The sequence below is a fragment of the Phalangium opilio genome, unplaced genomic scaffold (genome assembly GCF_054372755.1).
Source record: "Phalangium opilio isolate 3A_F unplaced genomic scaffold, DU_Popi_V2 ptg000113l_1, whole genome shotgun sequence".
Classification (NCBI taxonomy): Eukaryota; Metazoa; Arthropoda; class Arachnida; order Opiliones; family Phalangiidae; genus Phalangium; species Phalangium opilio.
Genome location: NW_028324209.1, coordinates 1115009 through 1134176, shown reverse-complemented (window position 1 = coordinate 1134176; position 19168 = coordinate 1115009). Strand labels below are relative to the sequence as shown.

General features: G+C 34.5%; 1 protein-coding gene across 7 annotated transcripts; it reads right to left on the bottom strand.

Moving 5' to 3' along the window:
• Positions 1–75: 75 nt before the first annotated feature.
• On the bottom strand, positions 76–19109 carry bel (ATP-dependent RNA helicase bel). 7 transcript variants are annotated; one of them, XM_089853189.1, is made up of 13 exons: positions 18936–19109; positions 16130–16178; positions 14086–14316; positions 13332–13442; positions 12438–12513; positions 12134–12341; positions 11793–12011; positions 11426–11688; positions 11157–11301; positions 10301–10466; positions 9446–9627; positions 8330–8622; positions 76–7678 (listed from the first exon to the last, which is right to left on the bottom strand). In XM_089853189.1, the coding sequence occupies exons 1-13, from the start codon at positions 18978–18980 to the stop codon at positions 7465–7467; spliced, it is 2202 nt and encodes a 733-aa protein (XP_089709315.1). In that variant the 5' UTR covers positions 18981–19109; the 3' UTR covers positions 76–7464. The 7 variants fall into 7 exon arrangements, with proteins under 7 accessions (XP_089709315.1, XP_089709317.1, XP_089709314.1 ...); XM_089853191.1 differs by having other exon boundaries at positions 10310–10466; XM_089853188.1 differs by lacking the exon at positions 18936–19109 and adding an exon at positions 18694–18919 and having other exon boundaries at positions 8354–8622.
• Positions 19110–19168: the final 59 nt, after the last annotated feature.

Genomic DNA, 19168 nt, shown 5'->3' with positions numbered 1-19168 from the left:
TTATGTTTTTGCGTACTTACGTACAACTCGCGCGTATTGATCAGTGACGAAAATAAGGTCATAACAAAGGACACATTTTGTTTTCAAGACTTATTATTATTATTTCTAAAACAGTTAAGAAAAACAATAAAGCGATTGACAGAAATTGAAATCTTTACAATTCAGCTTTAATTAATTTGATCTCTAAAAAAAAACTGTTTTCCTCGATTTAGAGACGGTCGCCCAGCGATTTTTCATTTAAATTTCGCGACCAGCGACGAATCGAGTTAATAGTGACCAAATTATACATTCAAATTTGGTGGGTGAGTAAATACATAAACTTTTTGCCATCCCGCAAGTCCGCGTTACGCGGGATATCTTCCAATTAGAATAGAGACAAGACGTTTTTTTTTAATTGGCTATACCCCAGATATTTACAAGATTATTAGCCAATCACGGCTTGGCTAATCAAAACCCTTAGAACTTTTTAAAAAAATGTCATTTTCTATTTGGTTGTATTGTAAACTTTGATATTTTTTACTTATTTCTTGATTGGCAATTAATTAATTTCATCCGTTACGTTTTAATTGCCTTGATTGAAAATTTGAGCCCCCCTTTAGTTTTATTTTAAAATAGTTTTGTTAGTTTACGAAACTCTAGCGGAAAAATTTATTTTTTCCTAAATTAATTGTTTCATAATTTTTCTTACGACGACACACGCTGATTTGTCTTAAAACTTATTTTTGGATCATTTTATTATTATTTTTTTTACCATGAAGCGAATAGAAAAAGAGCAATAACACCCTTTAATGGGAGGGAGAAGTGAAAATAAAGTTGTTTTCAGACGTTCATCTTAAAAATAGTACCAAAAGAAAACCAATTATTATATTTCACTAACTGATTTTTTCATTTAAATATTTTCTACAAATAATTTAACTTGTGGTTTCTACTGCGAAATGTTAATATAAAAATCATTTCTAACGTTATTAAGTTCCAAAATTATTTCTCTAACCAATTATAAGACTAGTCAAGTTATTTTAACACTCGCATAAGCGTTCTAAAAATGAAGTACAATTTTTATTTTAAGAACGTAAAGTTTAATATTTGGTACTATCTCTAGTAGAAACGTTACTGAAACATATTTTTAATTTACAATTAACCCTCTTTTAAAATAACGAGTGATATTATTCAATTTAATTTGGCGGATTATATTTATTTTAAATTTGTTTTGTTGAATGAACGCAGAGACCCTGGATTTAAAAATTCGTTAATAAATTTTGAATTTATTCTTCCGCGTTGTATGTTTGCAATTGTTTTACCGGACCAAAACTCTCTCAAGTTTCAAACTAATCCCCCATTTTGTTATACCGGATTTATTTAATTTTCACCAATAAGGTTTTTATCCCCGCAGATATGTACACGACCTTAATTAATTTTCTTTTTTTTTTTAAATTGGCTAGCGTTATCGCGTCACTAGCACTTTCATTAAATTAATTTGTCCACTTGGGAATAAATATTATCATCATACTTAAATATATATTTATCGGCTGATAGAATTTTTGACCTATTTTTTTGGAATGCTAAAAAAATGACTATCACAGTTTTGTGGGGAAAATTTGTTTGTTAGTTTTGTTCTCGTTGCGAATTATTTTGAAATTTTGTTTTTTTTCCAAACACTTATTTAGTTTTTGGGCGTTTAAAGTTACCCCAAGTGGTTAGAATTACACTTGAGCGTTCAGAATTTATTAATTTCTGTTTAGTGAATTTCAGAAAATTCGTACAGTTTAATTTGCTAACCACTATTTTATTAAGCTTTACCGTTTAAATTACACTTAAGTGTTCAAATTTCACTTAAGTGCTATGAATTAATTAGTATTTTAGAATAAAAATTAATAAATTACCGTTTTAAAATTACCCATATAAGTGTTTGGAATTGTTTCCCTGAACACTCGTGTTTAGATTTTTAGCTAGCCGCTATTTTTGAATTTCAATTTTCACGGAACACATAATTTATTTGTGTTCAGAATTACTGTGTAAATTACGCTTAAGTGTTTAAAATTACGACCCTTGTTTTTCCTAATTTGTTTCAGCCGCCGTAAAAATTTTATTAATACTTCAAAAAAATATAAATTAAAATATTTTGTGTCTTTCAATCCTTTAATTAGGTTTGTTTACGCGAGGTTGTATGTTTATGTGTGTGTGTGTTAATAAATATTTATGCAATAAAAAAGCGCGATTTTCATTGTTTGATACAAGACTATAAGGTAAACTCACTCGCAAATGGGTGACAAAGTTGTCGTTAGTTAAACCCCGATTATTTTGTATTATCGTTAGTTAAGGCACGTAAAAGTGTGCTAGTTAGTGTGTTTCAACCTAGCTCCGCACAGCGATTATTAAATTGTTATTATGGAATGCTGCTATATAAGATAATTTACCCCATGATTAGAAATTAAACTAAATTGTAGCTGTAAATAACGTTAAATTTTTCTTTACCGAATTTAGTGTTTGAGTATAAATGGCAAAATTCGCTAACGCGCTTAGTTTTTAATTCATTTAATTTATAGCCAAAAATTTTCCTAACAGCAATGGAAGACATTTCGTTAAAAATAATTAATATTACCCAAGTTCACCCAATTACTAGTTTAATTACTAATTACGCGTGTTTACCCGTTAATTACCATATGACATTAGTAACTAAATCATTTACGCTACCTTAGTCTTGCGTTTCAACTAAAAACCTTAATTACGCGCTCGGGATTGAAAAAAATTGCATCCCAAAAGAAATTGAGCATTTATTACCAGAGAGAAGTTGTGACGGGTTTTCGTTCCACGATGGTTACGCGTAGGTTTAACAATGAATTAATATACACTGCTAAAGCTAGACGTCACCCAAAAATGGTAAATCTCTGTTAATAAAATGCAAATATTTCTTTAAGTGTTGTGAAAAACTAAAATAATAATAATAATAAAGAAAATTACTGGGGAAAAATAGTAACATATTTAACGTTACTATCGTATTTCGCTCGCATTAACGTAATAGGCCAACAGTACCATTTCATGGCAGAGACTACTTAATTTGACTTTCGACTATATGTCTATATTTTTGGTTTGATTGTATGACGTCATCACAATATGGAAGTGAAAATTATCGTATCCAAAATAAATCGATCTCGTCATAAAATGGTCTTATTGGTCTATAATTAATTTGAAAACAAATAAAATTAAAATACGAACGCTATCAGCCTGCCATTAATTTAATTAATTAATTAGTTTTAACCTATTTAGACCTAATTTTTGGCATTTTATTATAATTAAGTCTCTTTTTTTAAATTTACGCTAAATCGTTTTTAGACACACATATCATACTTATCAGTCGATGAGAAATCTCTACAGGGGGATCAATGTGTTTTGTAATTTATTTTTTGTTTACTTTAAATATTTTGTTCTTATTTTATATTGTAAGCCTATTACGTCAAGTCCATTTCCGTCCGTCATAAATCACTTCAAAAAGGTGTACTACTTTCCTTCCGACGGCGTAGGTTTATTACGCGATTCGGATTTATAAGGAATGCCTTACATAATAGACTTATGTATATGTATTTTTTATGTATATCAAAACCTTTTTTTTTTAGCAAACATACACGCTATCAGGTCTCTGCAAAAGTATAGTGTGCTTTTGTTTTTGTTTTTCAGTGCAATTTGAAAATAATTAATTTTTTTTAAATTGTGTTATTTAACCTAGATTTGAGATCTTTTGATAGTAGTATTAAAATTCACCAACAATTATTTTCGCTTAACGTTGTCATATTTCCATGAAATTTAGCAACAAATTCTTTAATTTTACGTAAACTTCTTTAAATTATTTTGAGATTGAGAAAGACGAAGACCTAGTTTTGATTTTGGTGTTAAGAATTTCCTAAGTTAAATAAGCCTCGGCCACTACTTAGTTAAGCCTCGGTTTAAAATAAAAAGCTTCAAAAATTAAATTTAATTTCTATCGAAGAAACAGAAAAAACTGCGAAAATTATGTAGTGAACAGATTATTTTTGGAAATATATAACGCTCGCAAAATTATTTGTTGGTGTGCTTTAGTTTCAATTATAAATAGTAATTAAAAAAAAACCCTTGTATTTTCAATGAGGTATTCATCCTTAAGTTAATGAAAAATTAATTTTAACTTAATTATACTAATGAATACTGTTTAGGTTCTTTTCATCTAAATTCTTTTTAGGTGTTTTTTTTTTTTTTTTTCATCAAATGCAACGTGTTTTATTTTTTCTCGCGTGGCTTCAAAGTTATAAAATAAATTACATTATCTTACACGAGTACAAATTCCCTTGTGGGGAAAAAAAATGTCACTAAAGGGGTGAAAAATAAAAGGGATTATGACATAAAAAGTAGCATTACATTCCTGCCAAGAGTAGGATACTAAAATAAAACAAAAAACGTGATTTTATAACCCTATTTTTATCAAGCCCCCTATATCTGAAAGACTAGATTTTTTTTTTTACGGAAAAAGCCTGGTTTCGCGTAATGAGATACTTTGTACCAAGATCATTTTTGATACGAAAAAGGCAGGCAAATCAAAATTTTGCCTAAAAATAAAAATGTTGGGTCAAATCTTTGAAGATTAAATGAAAAATCCAGAATCAGCGTCTTGAAAATTTTACGAAGCCTTGGCCGAAAATATTGTTGGGAAACATTATGAAACCCTTTAAATTTTGGTTTCAAGGTTTTAATTTTTTAACGAGGAATTAAAATACACTGAAATTATTGGTTTCGAATGTTAAAAATAATATTTATTGTTAAGCTTTACCAGACAAATTAATTTAATTTAGACTTCAAGCGTTTGCCACTAATTACAAAATAAAAAGTCCTAAGCCTTGGTTAATTTGACAAAAGTAAACCCCAACTGTTTCAAACGCTGATTCAGGTTGTAATTTTATAATTTCAAATGAAGAAATATCTCATACGCGAATTTGAAAATGAACTAAACGATTACTTAAATATTAAATAAAAATTGCGAACTCAATGGCAGGAACAAAGAAACGACACTAGATGAATGGAACTTAGATAAATATCAGGACGAGAAATCATATTATAGAAATGGAAAGAAAAAAAATGAGGGATAATAGATATATAGTTGTACGTTTCCACAACTAATAAATGAACGTGAATATCACGATCGTTCAAAAAACGACATAATTACTCTAAATTCCTAATTAACTAAAGAGACTAAATACGTTTGTTTTTCCAAAGACAGTCATACCATCACCACCATATTATGTCATGTACTCTATTTAAGACGTGTTTTCCACGCAATTGGGATCATTTGTTTTCTAGTAGTATTTTTCAATCAAATTTCAGGGCCCAGAATTTTCACAATTTCTTTCAAATATTGAAAACGACATATTTATTTTGTTTGTTTGTTTTTTTGGGACGGCAAAAAAGTTTTCCCATAAAAGATTCATTTCCCAAAAATGTTTTTTTTTTTTTTTTTTTTAAGTTATATTACTTGACACGAGAATAAATTTATGTATTTTTTTAGCTATAAGATGAAATAGCGTTTCGTTTTTGATATTAAACATGTAATGCATTATATTTTGTGCTTATAATTTTTCATAATAGACCCCTATTTTTTTTTATATTTTTATCAGCATTTTAAAAGGGGTACTGAAGTTTCGATTATTGTTTAAAAATTAAGGGACAATTTCTAATAATAATATTAATAATAATAAAAAAAAAAACCTAGAAGCAATTTCATGGTGATTTTCAAACCCTCTAAAATATACCACAATTTACAGCCATTTTGTTTCAACAACGTTAATTAACAATTTTTTTTTTCTTCTTGGAAGTTAATTCTGATATTCAAATTAAGCAAGATTTATAAATACCCAGAACCTGCTGTTAAAATTAGTTTATTTCGCTGATAATGTTAGCTCTAAACGAAAACGAACAAATGGCAGTGAAACTACGAGAATTCTTAGAATATTTTCCCCTAGATATTATTTTACAACGCACGCACGCACGCCATTGAAGTTTTCAATTGCACTAAGTTCAAAGGTTAAAAAAATTATTTTACGATAACCAAAAAAATTATTTTTTCATTTATAAATATTATTTTCGAAGATATTCCCAAATATTACTTAAATTTTTCCTAAACTGTTAATTATTTTCCTAAATAGTAAATATCCATCGTTCGTTTCTGTTAATAAAAAAGATATCATCTTCAATGAACCGTAACGTAAATTAATATTTAATCCCAATAATATCAAAGTATCCCCGACCCGACAGATAACGGTCGATGTTTCCTTTAAATATGACCCTTCTCCATTCGCAATCATTAATTTTTACAGTCGTCTGCTTAAAAAAAAAATATCCCATATTCTTCATCTGTCGTCCGCTTCTTTCCTTTGAACTTCAATGTTGGTTTTAAATAATTATATTATCGTTAAAAACACACACAAAAACGAAAGTTTAGTTTAACCGGTTTTGTTTCTTCTTGTAAATTCGCGGCCGGGAGATTTTAAAATTTTTTGTCTCCTCGTGATTTACCAGAAATCTTTCTTGAACTCCAACGTGAAATTCATTTACTTACTCAATGGGGCCATATTTTAATTTAATTTTAAACACCAAATATTAATTTTCCTAATTCTACTTAACTATATTAGCAGTCAAAGAACGTATACGATTATTATTAATAATAATATAATGACAAAACGTTTTAGAAACAAAAAAAAACAAATTAACCCCCGACTTATGTTAAATATTCAGGCGCAATAAAAAAATGAGTTTGCTATCGCAATACGCGAAATTTTATTTAACTAAGCTATTTAAAACTGTTTCAAAACGTTCCTGAAGTATTCGCAAAAATTTATTTGAAATTCATTTTTCCGAATTGGCATTAAACTAAAGATAATTTAGGATTCTTACAAAAATTCCATCAAAATTAAGGTAAAAAATAATAAACCTGGACATTTTTGTACTAACCCACGTTCGGAACGTTTTATTTTGAAAAATCCATTAATAATAATAAAAAAAAAAACCGGATTTTTTTTCTACAATAACCTAAACACTTCAGAAACCTTTTGGTCAAACAGACTGGAACAAAAAATAATAATAATATTAATAAACAAAAACAAGACGAGGGGGGAATAGCTAAAAAAGACAAATTTTACCAGAACTAAAAATACTTAGGTCAGAATTCATCATCTAACTGTCTTGTTTTTTAAGGGACTAAGGCTTTAGTTAGGCCCCAAAGAAAAAATTAACCAAACACATTTCAGTGGCCCAAGACGAATAAAAAAAGGATATACGCAAGGGGGGGGGGCGAGAACAAAAATAATTAACGTCGAAAATAACTGAACCGTACATACGTAATTTCAAACGTAGAAATTAATTAAAAATAATAATTTTCCAAGTTTTTGTTTTCCGTTGCCGTTGTTATAGGGAGATGTGGCGCATTCAGTTTGTATTTTAATTTTTTTAGTTTCCCCACCAGTCAGTTCCGGCAGCATTGTAATTTCCACCATAGTTGTTTCGGTAGGCGGGCATAATATTGCCACCGTAGCCTCCAGAGTATTGCGGCGGAGGGTATCCCCCAGCCTGCATTGGTTTGCCTCCCATATTATTGGCGCCCCCGCGTTCACGACCAAATTGACGGTAATCGCGAGATCCAAATCCACCCGCGCTGTAATTTCTGATAAAAATAGAAGAGAACAAAAGGAAAACGGGTTAAAAAACACGTATCATACCAATGTGCATTTCATATTTAACTTTCAGCCTTTAAGGGAAACTAAGTTAGACACTTTTTAATTCGGAAGACCTTATAAAATAACGAATTTTTAAAACGAAAAACTGAAATATTAGAGAGGATACAAGTCTTAAAGGCGCCTGTGTGTTTTCAGTATCCGCGGACAAGAGAGGGCTAAAAAACCTATAGAGCAGTGTCAGTACTACATACACAAACGTCATACCATGAATCTATATCTGTAACGCCATGATATGCGTAGAAGTGGCGGAGCTTATATTATATCCCCTTCATTGATGCCATAATGCCTCAATTGTCGCGAGCTTACTGAGATACCCGCCTACATCGCGATGGTTCATCCTAACGGACAGGGAGATAGATTTCCTGTGCCACCTCAATATTTTTTTGGACTAGTCAGGGAATTATTTAAAAAATTCCGTGAAATTTTAAATGTACGCTTTTGCATCGCAAAGGTATTCACGTCAACACGCGTTTAGGCCTATGCAGTTAATCAATAAGTCTTTCCCCAATAAGGAATTAAGTGAAATTCAAGGCAATGAATTTAAAATGAACAAAATGTGTTTTAAAGACGACGCTCACCGTCGTCCCCCGTTTCCGCCATACTTTCTGGAGTTGCTGGATCGTTGTTCCATGGAGACTTCCTTTCCGAGGGAGGCTAGCCAATCAGGGAGCTCCTGCTTCGTCTCCGTGATCAATTCTACCAAGTCCAGGGCCATGTTGCGGTTCTTATCATTGAAGAAAGACGTGGCCAAACCCAAATTGCCCACGCGACCCGTTCGACCAATACGATGAACGTATTCTTCCACGTCACTCGGTAAATCAAAATTAATCACGTGCTTTACATTAGGAATATCCAGACCTCTAGCAGCAACCTAGAAGAACAATTATAATCTTTGGAAAAATCCTAAAAACTCAAGCTCGTGATGAACACTCCCCAACGCGTCATTGTTACTTCCAAGCGCGGACCTTAACAAACACATTAGGTTTTAATTTCCCAAATATGGCTCTTTCTTGCTTAAGAGATACCTCGTTTAAAACATTTTCTCTAAGCATGAGAAGATTACAATTGTGGGCCCAATACACTGTAATTACTCCCCAATTGTGGTACTTAACAATCATACATTAGCTGAAATTAGGATTTACTTTTCCTAACAGGATTGAAAGGGATTTCTACAACTTCACAAACATACATTAATTAGAATCTGACCCTAATTCCTAAACATTGCTTTGCCAGCTTAAAACAGGGCGAATATTGGGACGTGCATCAAAAACATTACGCTAATAAGAAAGATAGAAAATTGTAGAATCCTATCTTAAAAGCAATAAATCTACATTTTTTCTTAAACTACTTCATCTGTAGTTTGAGATGTACATTAACAGCCGAGGCAAGTTATCAAAATCAGTGTTAGGGGGTTTCGCGACGCATTTTTTACCCAGCGCCTTCCCAAAATCAGGTTTTTGGCGGGAAGTCTCCCCAAAACTATTTCCTCCTCGTCTCACCAGTTTGAACGATTTAAGTTAGCTTTAGGACCATGTGGTGCCGCGTGTGAGAAAATTTCTCTTGATAACTTTCCTCTCTCTAATTGGATGAATGCAAATTTTGCATCGCAGTGTTTTTAAGAGTAGGCTTTTGACTAGCTTAAACTGAAGATACGTTTTCCCCTATTTTCTTCTGATGTTAGTTATTGTACTTACGGCTGTGGCGACAAGAATGGGTGTTCTTCCGGAACGGAAAGACCAAAGAGCATCTTCTCGCTCTCTCTGGGACCTGTCACCGTGAATGCTCGTCACCGGGTATCCTTCCTTCAACAGGAAATTTTCTAACGAGTCCGCGCCCTTCTTAGTCTCCACAAAAGTCAGCGTTAGCGAATCAGGAGCTAAAATTAAAACACCGTACCAAACACCCAAATGTTAACGAACAAATAACACTAAGACATAAGAGGTTGTTAACTAAGAATTGTTGATGGAACACTACCCAACTCCTCTCATTCACAGGGAATGAAAACTCATTAAGAACCTTTCATCGGTACAATGATAGTGTTCTGTGATCAAGGCAAACCTGCCGAAAATTACTAAATTAAATCCATTGAAATAAAAACATAATCAATACCATAAAGCGGACGGAGGGCGTCACGCTAGGACGTCGTCTGCTTGATACAAAATTATTAATAGTTTCCTCAGTTTTTGCAAAACCTTTAAAGATAATGGGTTCCTTAAGGAGCATGGAGTGGAAACAACGCTAGCTTCTTCGCGGTTTGGTAAAACAATTTTACACAGCAAGCAACTTAAGGAATCCTTTAACTTTTAATGATGGCATCTCTAGTTTGTTCCGCGATTGCTTGATGTGGCAAAATACAACCTTTTACAAGTATCTCATGTGGAAACCGGAGCTCGTGCGGGGGCATCATGGGCAACGCCATCTGGAGCGAGTGGCTTAACATTGTACGTACGTATCGAGTTGAATCTAGTACCTATTTAATTTGGGCCTAACATTCTAACAGATAGGTTAACAACCGCTTATGACGGGTAGGGATTGTAAGCCTTCCTTACCGTGGCTACCATTTTTAAGTCCTGCGGCATTGAGCAAGTCCAAGAGGAAAGATCGCTTGTCGTGTTCCTCCACCCAGACTATCTTCTGTGTTATGTTCTCTGATGTGCTCCCAACTCGACCAACAGCCAAAAATATATAATTGTCCAAAAATTTGCGAGCTAGCTCCTAATGACGAAAAATAAAAAGGGAGGCTTTTAAACTAAACACAACTCAAATTCTATTCTTGGCTAAAACGCTCAAAAGAACCCAAAGTCTATTATCCCATAACTTATGCTCAAAATAACACACGAACTCTGCTCCACAATAACTTATGCTCAAAATAACACACGAATTCTACTCCACAATAACTTTTGCTCAAAATAACACGAATTCTGCTCCACAATAACTTATGGTCAAAATAACACACGAATTCTGCTCCACAATAACTTTTGCTCAAAATAACACACGAATTCTACTCCACAATAACTTTTGCTCAAAATAACACACGAATTCTACTCCACAATAACTTTTGCTCAAAATAACACACGAATTCTGCTCCACAATAACTTTTGCTCAAAATAACACACGAATTCTACTCCACAATAACTTTTGCTCAAAATAACACACGAATTCTACTCCACAATAACTTATGCTCAAAATAACACACGAATTCTGCTCCAAAATAACTTATGCTCAAAATAACAAACAAACTCTGCTCCACAATAACTTATGCTCAAAATAACACACGAACTCTACTCCACAATAACTTATGCTCAAAATAACACACTGATTATTGTATTTCGAGTCATGCACAAAAAACGTTTCTAAGCACACAACAGCTCAGAAAGGCCATGAAGATAAGGAGTACAAATGTACCTGAACTTTCTTAGGAAAAGTAGCGGAAAACATGAGTGTTTGTCTTTCACCGGCAGGCGGCATGTTATCTTCCAAAACAATCCGCCGGATTTGAGGTTCAAATCCCATGTCCAACATACGGTCAGCTTCATCCAAAACCAAATACCTATAACAACACATCAAAAACGAAAACGGAGTCAAAAACCAAAATAGTGTATGTTTCCTTAAGTTTCACCAGCGCCTAACAAAAATCAGCTGAGAAGTGAGAAAGGGAATTTATTATATCTTACCTAACCATTTCGAGGCTAACTTTGCCTCTTTCCATCATGTCTACGAGCCTACCAGGAGTGGCGACCAACAAGTGGCATCCTCTATCCAAATCCTTCATCTGATTAACAGGATCAGCGCCTCCATAGACGACGCAAGGCCTAACTCTCGAGCGATACGCGAACTTGCAAGCCTCTTCGTGAATCTGACAAGCTAATTCCCGAGTGGGCGACAAAACTAGACCCAAGGGATATTGCTTCATGCGCGACGAATAACGCTGATTGTGCTAAGAAAATTAAGACAAATATTTAGGGCTCATAGGGTAGAAAGACCATTACCCAAATTCGCACTGATCCGCTTTTTTAAGCCTTTGCGCTACTTTTTACTTACCGCTGTGGGTAAATCCTTGGGTGGTCCATTTTCGAAAATTTGATTTAGTATGGGTACTAAGAAAGCGGCGGTTTTTCCAGATCCAGTTTGCGCGCAAGCCATGAGATCCCGTTTGCTGAGGATAATGGGCATGGCATGCTTCTGAACAGGAGTCGGACGGTCATAACGAGTCAGCAAAATATTCATACGAATTATCTCCGTCAAAGGAAGCTCTTCAAACTAATAACGCAAAAATTATCAAAGAAAATTAATAGTTTCCCGCGGTGGAAGTTAGTTCTACAAAGGATTATTAAATAATAAAATCTTTCGAGGCATATTTCACTAATGATACAATTACTTACGGAAGAGATACTTTTGGTGCAATCATCTCCACTGGCTTCAACAGGAATGTCTTCGTATTTATCAAAATTAATTCCCGTATGTCCATGGCTAAACAGTTGTCTCTCTAAACGCTCGTCTTGGGGGAGAGGTCGAGTCCAATCCTCGTCCTCGGCGTAACGACCGCCTCCCACGCCACCGCCACCTCCTCCACTTCCACCCGATCCACCCCTAATACGCAAAAACAAACAGAAAAAATGTATACCACGATAACTTAAACTCCTTGACGACTTGCGCAAAACTAAAACTACTATTAACTAATCTTACCCTCGTCTAGGTGGATACATGTTGTTCGAACGAAATCCATCAGTCTTGCGGTTTCGTCCGCCAAAATTAGAGAAATCTAAGCAAAATTTAAAGTTATAAAATCAAATTTAAATTTATAACATTGTATAGATAACATCAAGGAGCGCAAAAATGTGCAGGCGCCATATTTATCGACCTGAAAATCTCTAGTGTTTGTCAGACTTAATTAACAAAGATCCTTTTCAAGACAACTAGACAATTCACTTTGAGAGAGATAAATTTCGGACCAAGGGACACAAACATTTCAATAACGAAGGTTAAAAGGAAAATTAATGAAAGGAAGAACGAAATAATTATTAAACTATACATATCAATTACTTTTTTTTGAAAAAAATTCGATTATGTAATTATGATAATTTAGACTTTGAAGGAAAAGATCCCAGTTCTACACATAACTTAAAAGAACTGCCTTTTTTGAATCATTAAAAGGAAAACATAAAAAATCTCTCATTACAAAATAATTACCATTAATTTTGCCTTAAAAACGCTGAATACTGCCTCACTAGCCAGAGTCCCATATTCTACGGCATTGTTTGAACCAATCCCGAGCAGCTTCTGGCTGGCAGACACCTCTCAACATGACGAGGAAGCAGTCAGCGTTTTAAGGACCAAATAAATGGTAATTACTTTTAAATTGAAGTTCTAAATAAGGCCGTTCTTTTAAGGCATGATGTTACGCTGCCCGACCCTTTCCTTTGAAAGTAGGATGAAAAAATTGGAAACGTGGTCATGATAAAGGAAAGACTGCCCAATGGGGGCGTCACCATCACCATAGTTTTTCTCACAGCCATCAAAGACAAACGGATCAGGGGGGTGTTTGGGTTTATTTAATGATATTAAAGTGTGGCTGCGTACCAGTGGCTGCATCTTGCGAGTTGTGCGTGTCAAAAGAGCCACCATAGGAGCCAAAGCCTCCACCACCACTACGGCCCCCGTAAGAATCAACACCTGAAGAACGCCCGGAATCTTTTGGGACAAAGTTTAAAACACTGTGATGCTAATTGCATCGACTAATCCTTAGCAAAAAAAATTCGGCCTTAACGAAAGCGATTCACTTGCAACGATACTTTAGACAACACCAAAACAAAACAAAAAAAAAAAAAGCATAATTCAGACGAAACAACTTTATCATTTACACAAAAACAAACCCTAATAAAAGAACTTCGCAAGAAAACGAGATCAATTTCCTGAAGTCCCATTTTAAGTAGGTCACGTTGACATTAAATAAAGTTTTAGCCCCTAAAAGTTGGCAAGTCTGAAAATGGGTTTAACATTTTCACAAGTCACTCGCGGAAGGGGGCGGAATATTACACTCGCGCGCAGTGAAGGTGTGCACAAGCCATATTTGGAACTCTTTTAGAAAAGAAAAATTTAACCCTGTTCAAACAAACAGACATCCAACTACTATTCATAACAATTTTTGTTAAATTTAAAAAAATATATATTATGCCAATGGGTTGGGGCTTAGAGCTGACATTATATTAGTAAGCTATTACCGTACAAAAAAAAAACTCAGTATGGTTATGACAAATGGGCATTGCACATTTCTGTCTGGAATGACACGCAACTTGGAAAAGCGTGCGAGGGAGTTGAAGGTTGGTTGACTGACCTCTATTCCTGTAATTGTCCTTGCGTTGTCCCCAATCCTGCTGTCCAGTAGCGGCTGAGGCGTTATGGAATCCTCCGTCTTGAAGCTGGGATTGGTTTCCCCAGTCTCCTTGTTGTCGAATATCCGTGTATTGGCTACCGCGAGAGTTCCACTGCTGTTGCCCACCAGCAGCACCTAAGTTTTGATTGCTTTGGCGTCCTCTCAAATGTGGGGGGATGTAGCGCCCAGGCCCTAAACAACGCAACCCGCGTTACTACACGGTTCCATTGGAACCCCTAAACAGTCTAGAACTGACTCTGCTAGACTCTTTATTTTACCTAACTTAACCTAACATAGGCGATATTTAACGGGATAATAACATTAAATTTCGAATACTACTGTGCCTAATACCAAGAAGGGATATCTAGTTTACTAGGGAGAAGGCATAAGATGCCTAAGTATTCGCGCGCCTTAGTCCTAGTCCCCCCTTTCAAAATAATAATATTAAGGGGGGGGGCGTAAAAGGAGGCCGGGCTATTTCGCCTCTCCCCAGTCGTCAGTAATTTTCGTCATTCGCGTCGCGCAGACGTGAGTTTTCAAGATCCAATGAGATGCTGTTGTAATTTAGCGGTGAGAAAGCTAGAAATGGGGCGAATTTATACCTCTTCCCTAGTAAACTACTTCTTGCTAATACCTTAATAAGTTCGTTATTTTAAAATTGAAAATATTTCGAAAACGGACATAAACAGTCCGCCATTTAACCGAGTAAATGTGTAGCCTTCTGCTGGAAAAGTTAAGAAGCTCGCAGTTGACGTTTACTCTACGCAGTGCACGACACTAACTATATTAACATGGTAACGTCACAGCAGAGTAGTTTTCTCTTCAAAGATCATTTACACCACGAATTTAAAAACCCTACTAATTACCCAATTGATATTAACTTCGAAACTACCTTAAATATTTATTTTTATACTCGTCTTGCACTTGAATAAATAACTACAGCAACTATAAAACCTTACTAAATTGACGTAATTCACCTTATTTCCGATGGGTGTGTCTTCTAAATATAAAAGGAAAAATATTAAAAAAAAAAATTGTCTCTTACTTCAAAATAATTAGCATTTAATTAGTCTTAAAAACAATCAAGGACTACTGCGCCACCCGCCATTGGTTCAGTGGTGTCTGCTAAATCGAACCTCTTACCCCTTCCTCACAGTCCGTGAGAATTCAATCAATCCTGTAGGGGCTAAGTGGTTCAATTTATAAGACGTCACTAAAGCAATGGCGGCGCAGTAGTCCTTGTTTTAAGATTTAATAAATGCTAATTATTTTGCAATAAGAGATCATTTTTATTTTTCCTTTTATATTTACAGGCACGATGTTATGTTAACTGATTTCTAGCGATCTCTGCCCAACAGCCGCTTCGCATATCTCCCTTTCATCCAATTTGGTAAAATCGCGCCAAGTATCAAGGGCAATTACGGTACTAATGTCTTTATACATTGACGCTTCCAGAAGTGAGATGAGACCAGAAGTACTGAGCTAACCAAATTCTTCACTGGGCGAAAGTGAATATTCTTGATAACACAAGAGCGGTTGGCCCTCTAGTAGCGGTTTCTGAATTTTCCCTCCAAAACGTGAGACGCTCGCGGTGGTAGACGGCCGAACTAGATTCAAGGAGCCGCGTCCGTGTTCGGCCGCTTTAGGTTGAGGGGAAGGGGGTAGGAAATGTTTTTGGAACTCGACCAATTTTTTTCTCTCTAGTGTAGGCGCGATGGAAGCGGCATAAAATCCTCAAATTTGTTCACTAGTGCCAGGATCTACTACCAATGCTAGAGCCCTTCACTTCTAGTCTCATCTCACTTCTGACGCTTCTTATAAACATATCAATTCCCGCTTCAATTTTTTTTTTTGGTACAATCGCGCCAAATATCAGGGACAATAATGGTACTAATGTCGTTATACATTCCTGCTTCTTTTAAACGTATCAATTCCCCGCTTCAATGAATAGTTTCTAAGTATTTGACAGACTACTTGAACAAACACAAAGAGAGTTGGTACTTACCACTTTTTCCTCCACTCTGTCCAGTGGAGCTTAGGTCTAGACCAGCAAACTGAAACAATATACGAAAAAGTCAGCCCCCCTCAACCAATTAAAACACAAGTGGACAAAGACAATAAACACAAAGACAAGAGACCCCTATTAAAAAAAAAACGTCCAGCAAGAAAATGACCAACAATTGCAAAGTTGTTAAAACCATTCTTAAACGTAAATTAGAATTATTTATAAGAACGAAATTTGAAAAAGGAAACTGTTAATAATTTAAAACATTTAGATTTAAATGTGTAAGTTAAGAAATTTACATCAGAGTTAAAGTTATTTAATAGAATTAAATTTAAAATTTAAGTAAACTTGTAACTAAATATAGGAATGATTAATTTTAGACACAAAGATTAACTATAATCTTTTAAATTTAAAGATGATTAAGCTAGCATCGTCATTTAAAAAACTTTTATCTAAAAATGAGTTCACTTCAACAAACTCGTGTCATGACTAACGACAAAAAAGAAAAAAAAATCTAAAAAACAAAGAAAGATCCTAGAAAAGATTTAAAAACTTTGCAAGATGTTTGATTGACCAAATTATGGTTTAGCTAAAAATGGTCATGGGAAAACATTTTGTCGCCAGACTTTTTTTTTTTTTTTTTTTAAATTTTCATACAAACAATCAAATTATTATTTAGTTTTATATTCCAGAATATTTTCGTCAAGGTATTAATTAAAATAAGGCAAAACACTCCCTAAAAAGACCATCTTGCAGACTATCAAAATAGGCCTAAAATGATTCCTTCATTAATTATAGTAAGCAAGACGTTGATGGGCCAAAAAAAATTACGTTAAGATAATTTTTCGTTTATTTAATATTTTTTGAAAAAGATTTAAATTTGAAGAATTAAACGAGAAGTGTTTAACTGAATTAAATTAAATTAAATTTAAATGTTTTTCCATGAAAACCCATTTAAAACTCTATCGTGGTTAAATGCAAAAGATTACGTAACGTTGGTTATAATAAACCCATCACCAACAAACACAGTCATCAATCCTAGCTTTAAAACATAATTATAGGACTGCGCTAAATTTCACGTGAAATTCGGTTTTCCAATGTGATTTTTGGGGCAAAAATAAGTGCGATAGAGGAAAACCAAGGCTTAGAGAAAAGCATTTGGTAACTTCGGGTTAATACAATATCTTATTTGAAGAACTTGCAATGGGTGATAAGACACGTTGATATTATTCTCTGCTTAACCTTTGTGTTTGACCCCTTACCTGGTAACAATGGAGGAAAATGGGAGGGAGGGGGGGTGTAGACACAAAGGTTTAGGAGTTGCAAGTCCCTTCAAATAATAAAATTGACTATTAAAAAGGTAACCAAAAATGATAAAAAAAAATGTTTTAGTTTTAGTTACATTATGTAACCAAGTCTTACAGTAACTCTCAAACCAGCTACATAATTTAAAAAAGGGACTCAAGTGAATATCGCTAACATTTAAGATATCACTAGATTTTTTTTTAATATTTACTTAAGCTAAGTAAATGCAGTTTTTCCAAGACATACTGATTTTTCATTTATAGGGAGTGGGCAAAGGGGTGAAAATCTCCACTAGTAAGCCTCAGACCTTCACTGAGCCCTTAAAGAGCCTTCCCCACTAGCCTTTCACTCTGTGAAGTTTGCCGCCATTTTGGTAGAAAGGGGAGGAGCCATTTTAAGCCACACCTCTCTGGCTCTCTCCCTATAGGGACTTGGCAGTACTACGTCATGCAACGTCAGGCTACCTTCCACTAGCGCTAAAAAACATACCAGAAGGCTTATGTAGCTTTCATTCTGTTGAAAAAACATACCATAATGGCGCTGGGGGCGGAGTTAGGCCCGAATTGCCAAGGCCCTATTGAACTTTATATAACACTTTGAACTGTTTGTCATAATTTGTGACAGTGCGTTACAAGGATGCTCATAAGTGACCAAAAATAGTATCACATAAAAATAAAAAGGCTAGAAGACCTAACAATTGTTGCAGTGTAAGTAATGAGTATCAATCTCAGCTTGAAAGACACCTCGACAGTTTTATAACTGAACTTTTGAAATTTAATTATGGACAACATAACTTGAATTTGTCTTTGTTAGCATTTTCAAAATTAATGATGGTAAGACTTGGTTAGATTACATCATAAATAAACCCCATAGCAACACAATTTTCATTGAGAATTCAATAGACGAAATTTAAAATTAATTTAAAATAATCATCAGAAAACACTTCTCTAAACTTAAAACTCGGGTTAATTAGAGAAACTAAATTAACTTGGATTATAATTAGAATAAATTTAACTAACACAGAGTTAAAAAATTAATGACCAAAGAGGTGCTAGTCTAAACGCGTGTTAGGCCTAATTAATGAGTTAATTTAAAGTTCTTTGTTACACTGGATACAGGAGGTTAGTTTTAAGCTAAAAATGAGATAACCTATCAAAATTAGGCTTAACAAAATGGGGGAAAAAATGTCTAAAATTCTTGGGGTATTTTTATATATTTTTTGACTGATTTTCTGGAATATAAAAAAAAAGAATAATTACATTGTTGCAGAGGAGCCAGTAGGTTTGCATATCCATGGGCACGGGTCGGCTCCAAGAGACTGGTAAAGGTTGCATTGTCTTATTGGCGGCATCCCATGTCGGGCTCAAATGCGCCATCTTCGAAAATATCCCGAACGGGTTCAAGCCTCGCGACACGCGCTAAGCCTAACGCCGATCGACGGACGAAGGCGCCGCCGCCGATAAGCTTAACGGGGATTTTAATTGAAAAATGCGGCAATTACCTGCTGATCTAGACTCTTTCCATTTTGGTTGGATTCATTAATCATATTACAAAACCAGAATTATTGTTTTTCGAATAATTATTCTCTCGCAAAAGATTACAAACTTTTCTGATCAAAAGACGAAGACTACAACTTCACACCTTCCTCCCGACAACGACTAAGAATGACGTCACGATTGCCAATATATAAAATCACGGACGATACTACCGCGCATGCTTCAAACGCAACAGACG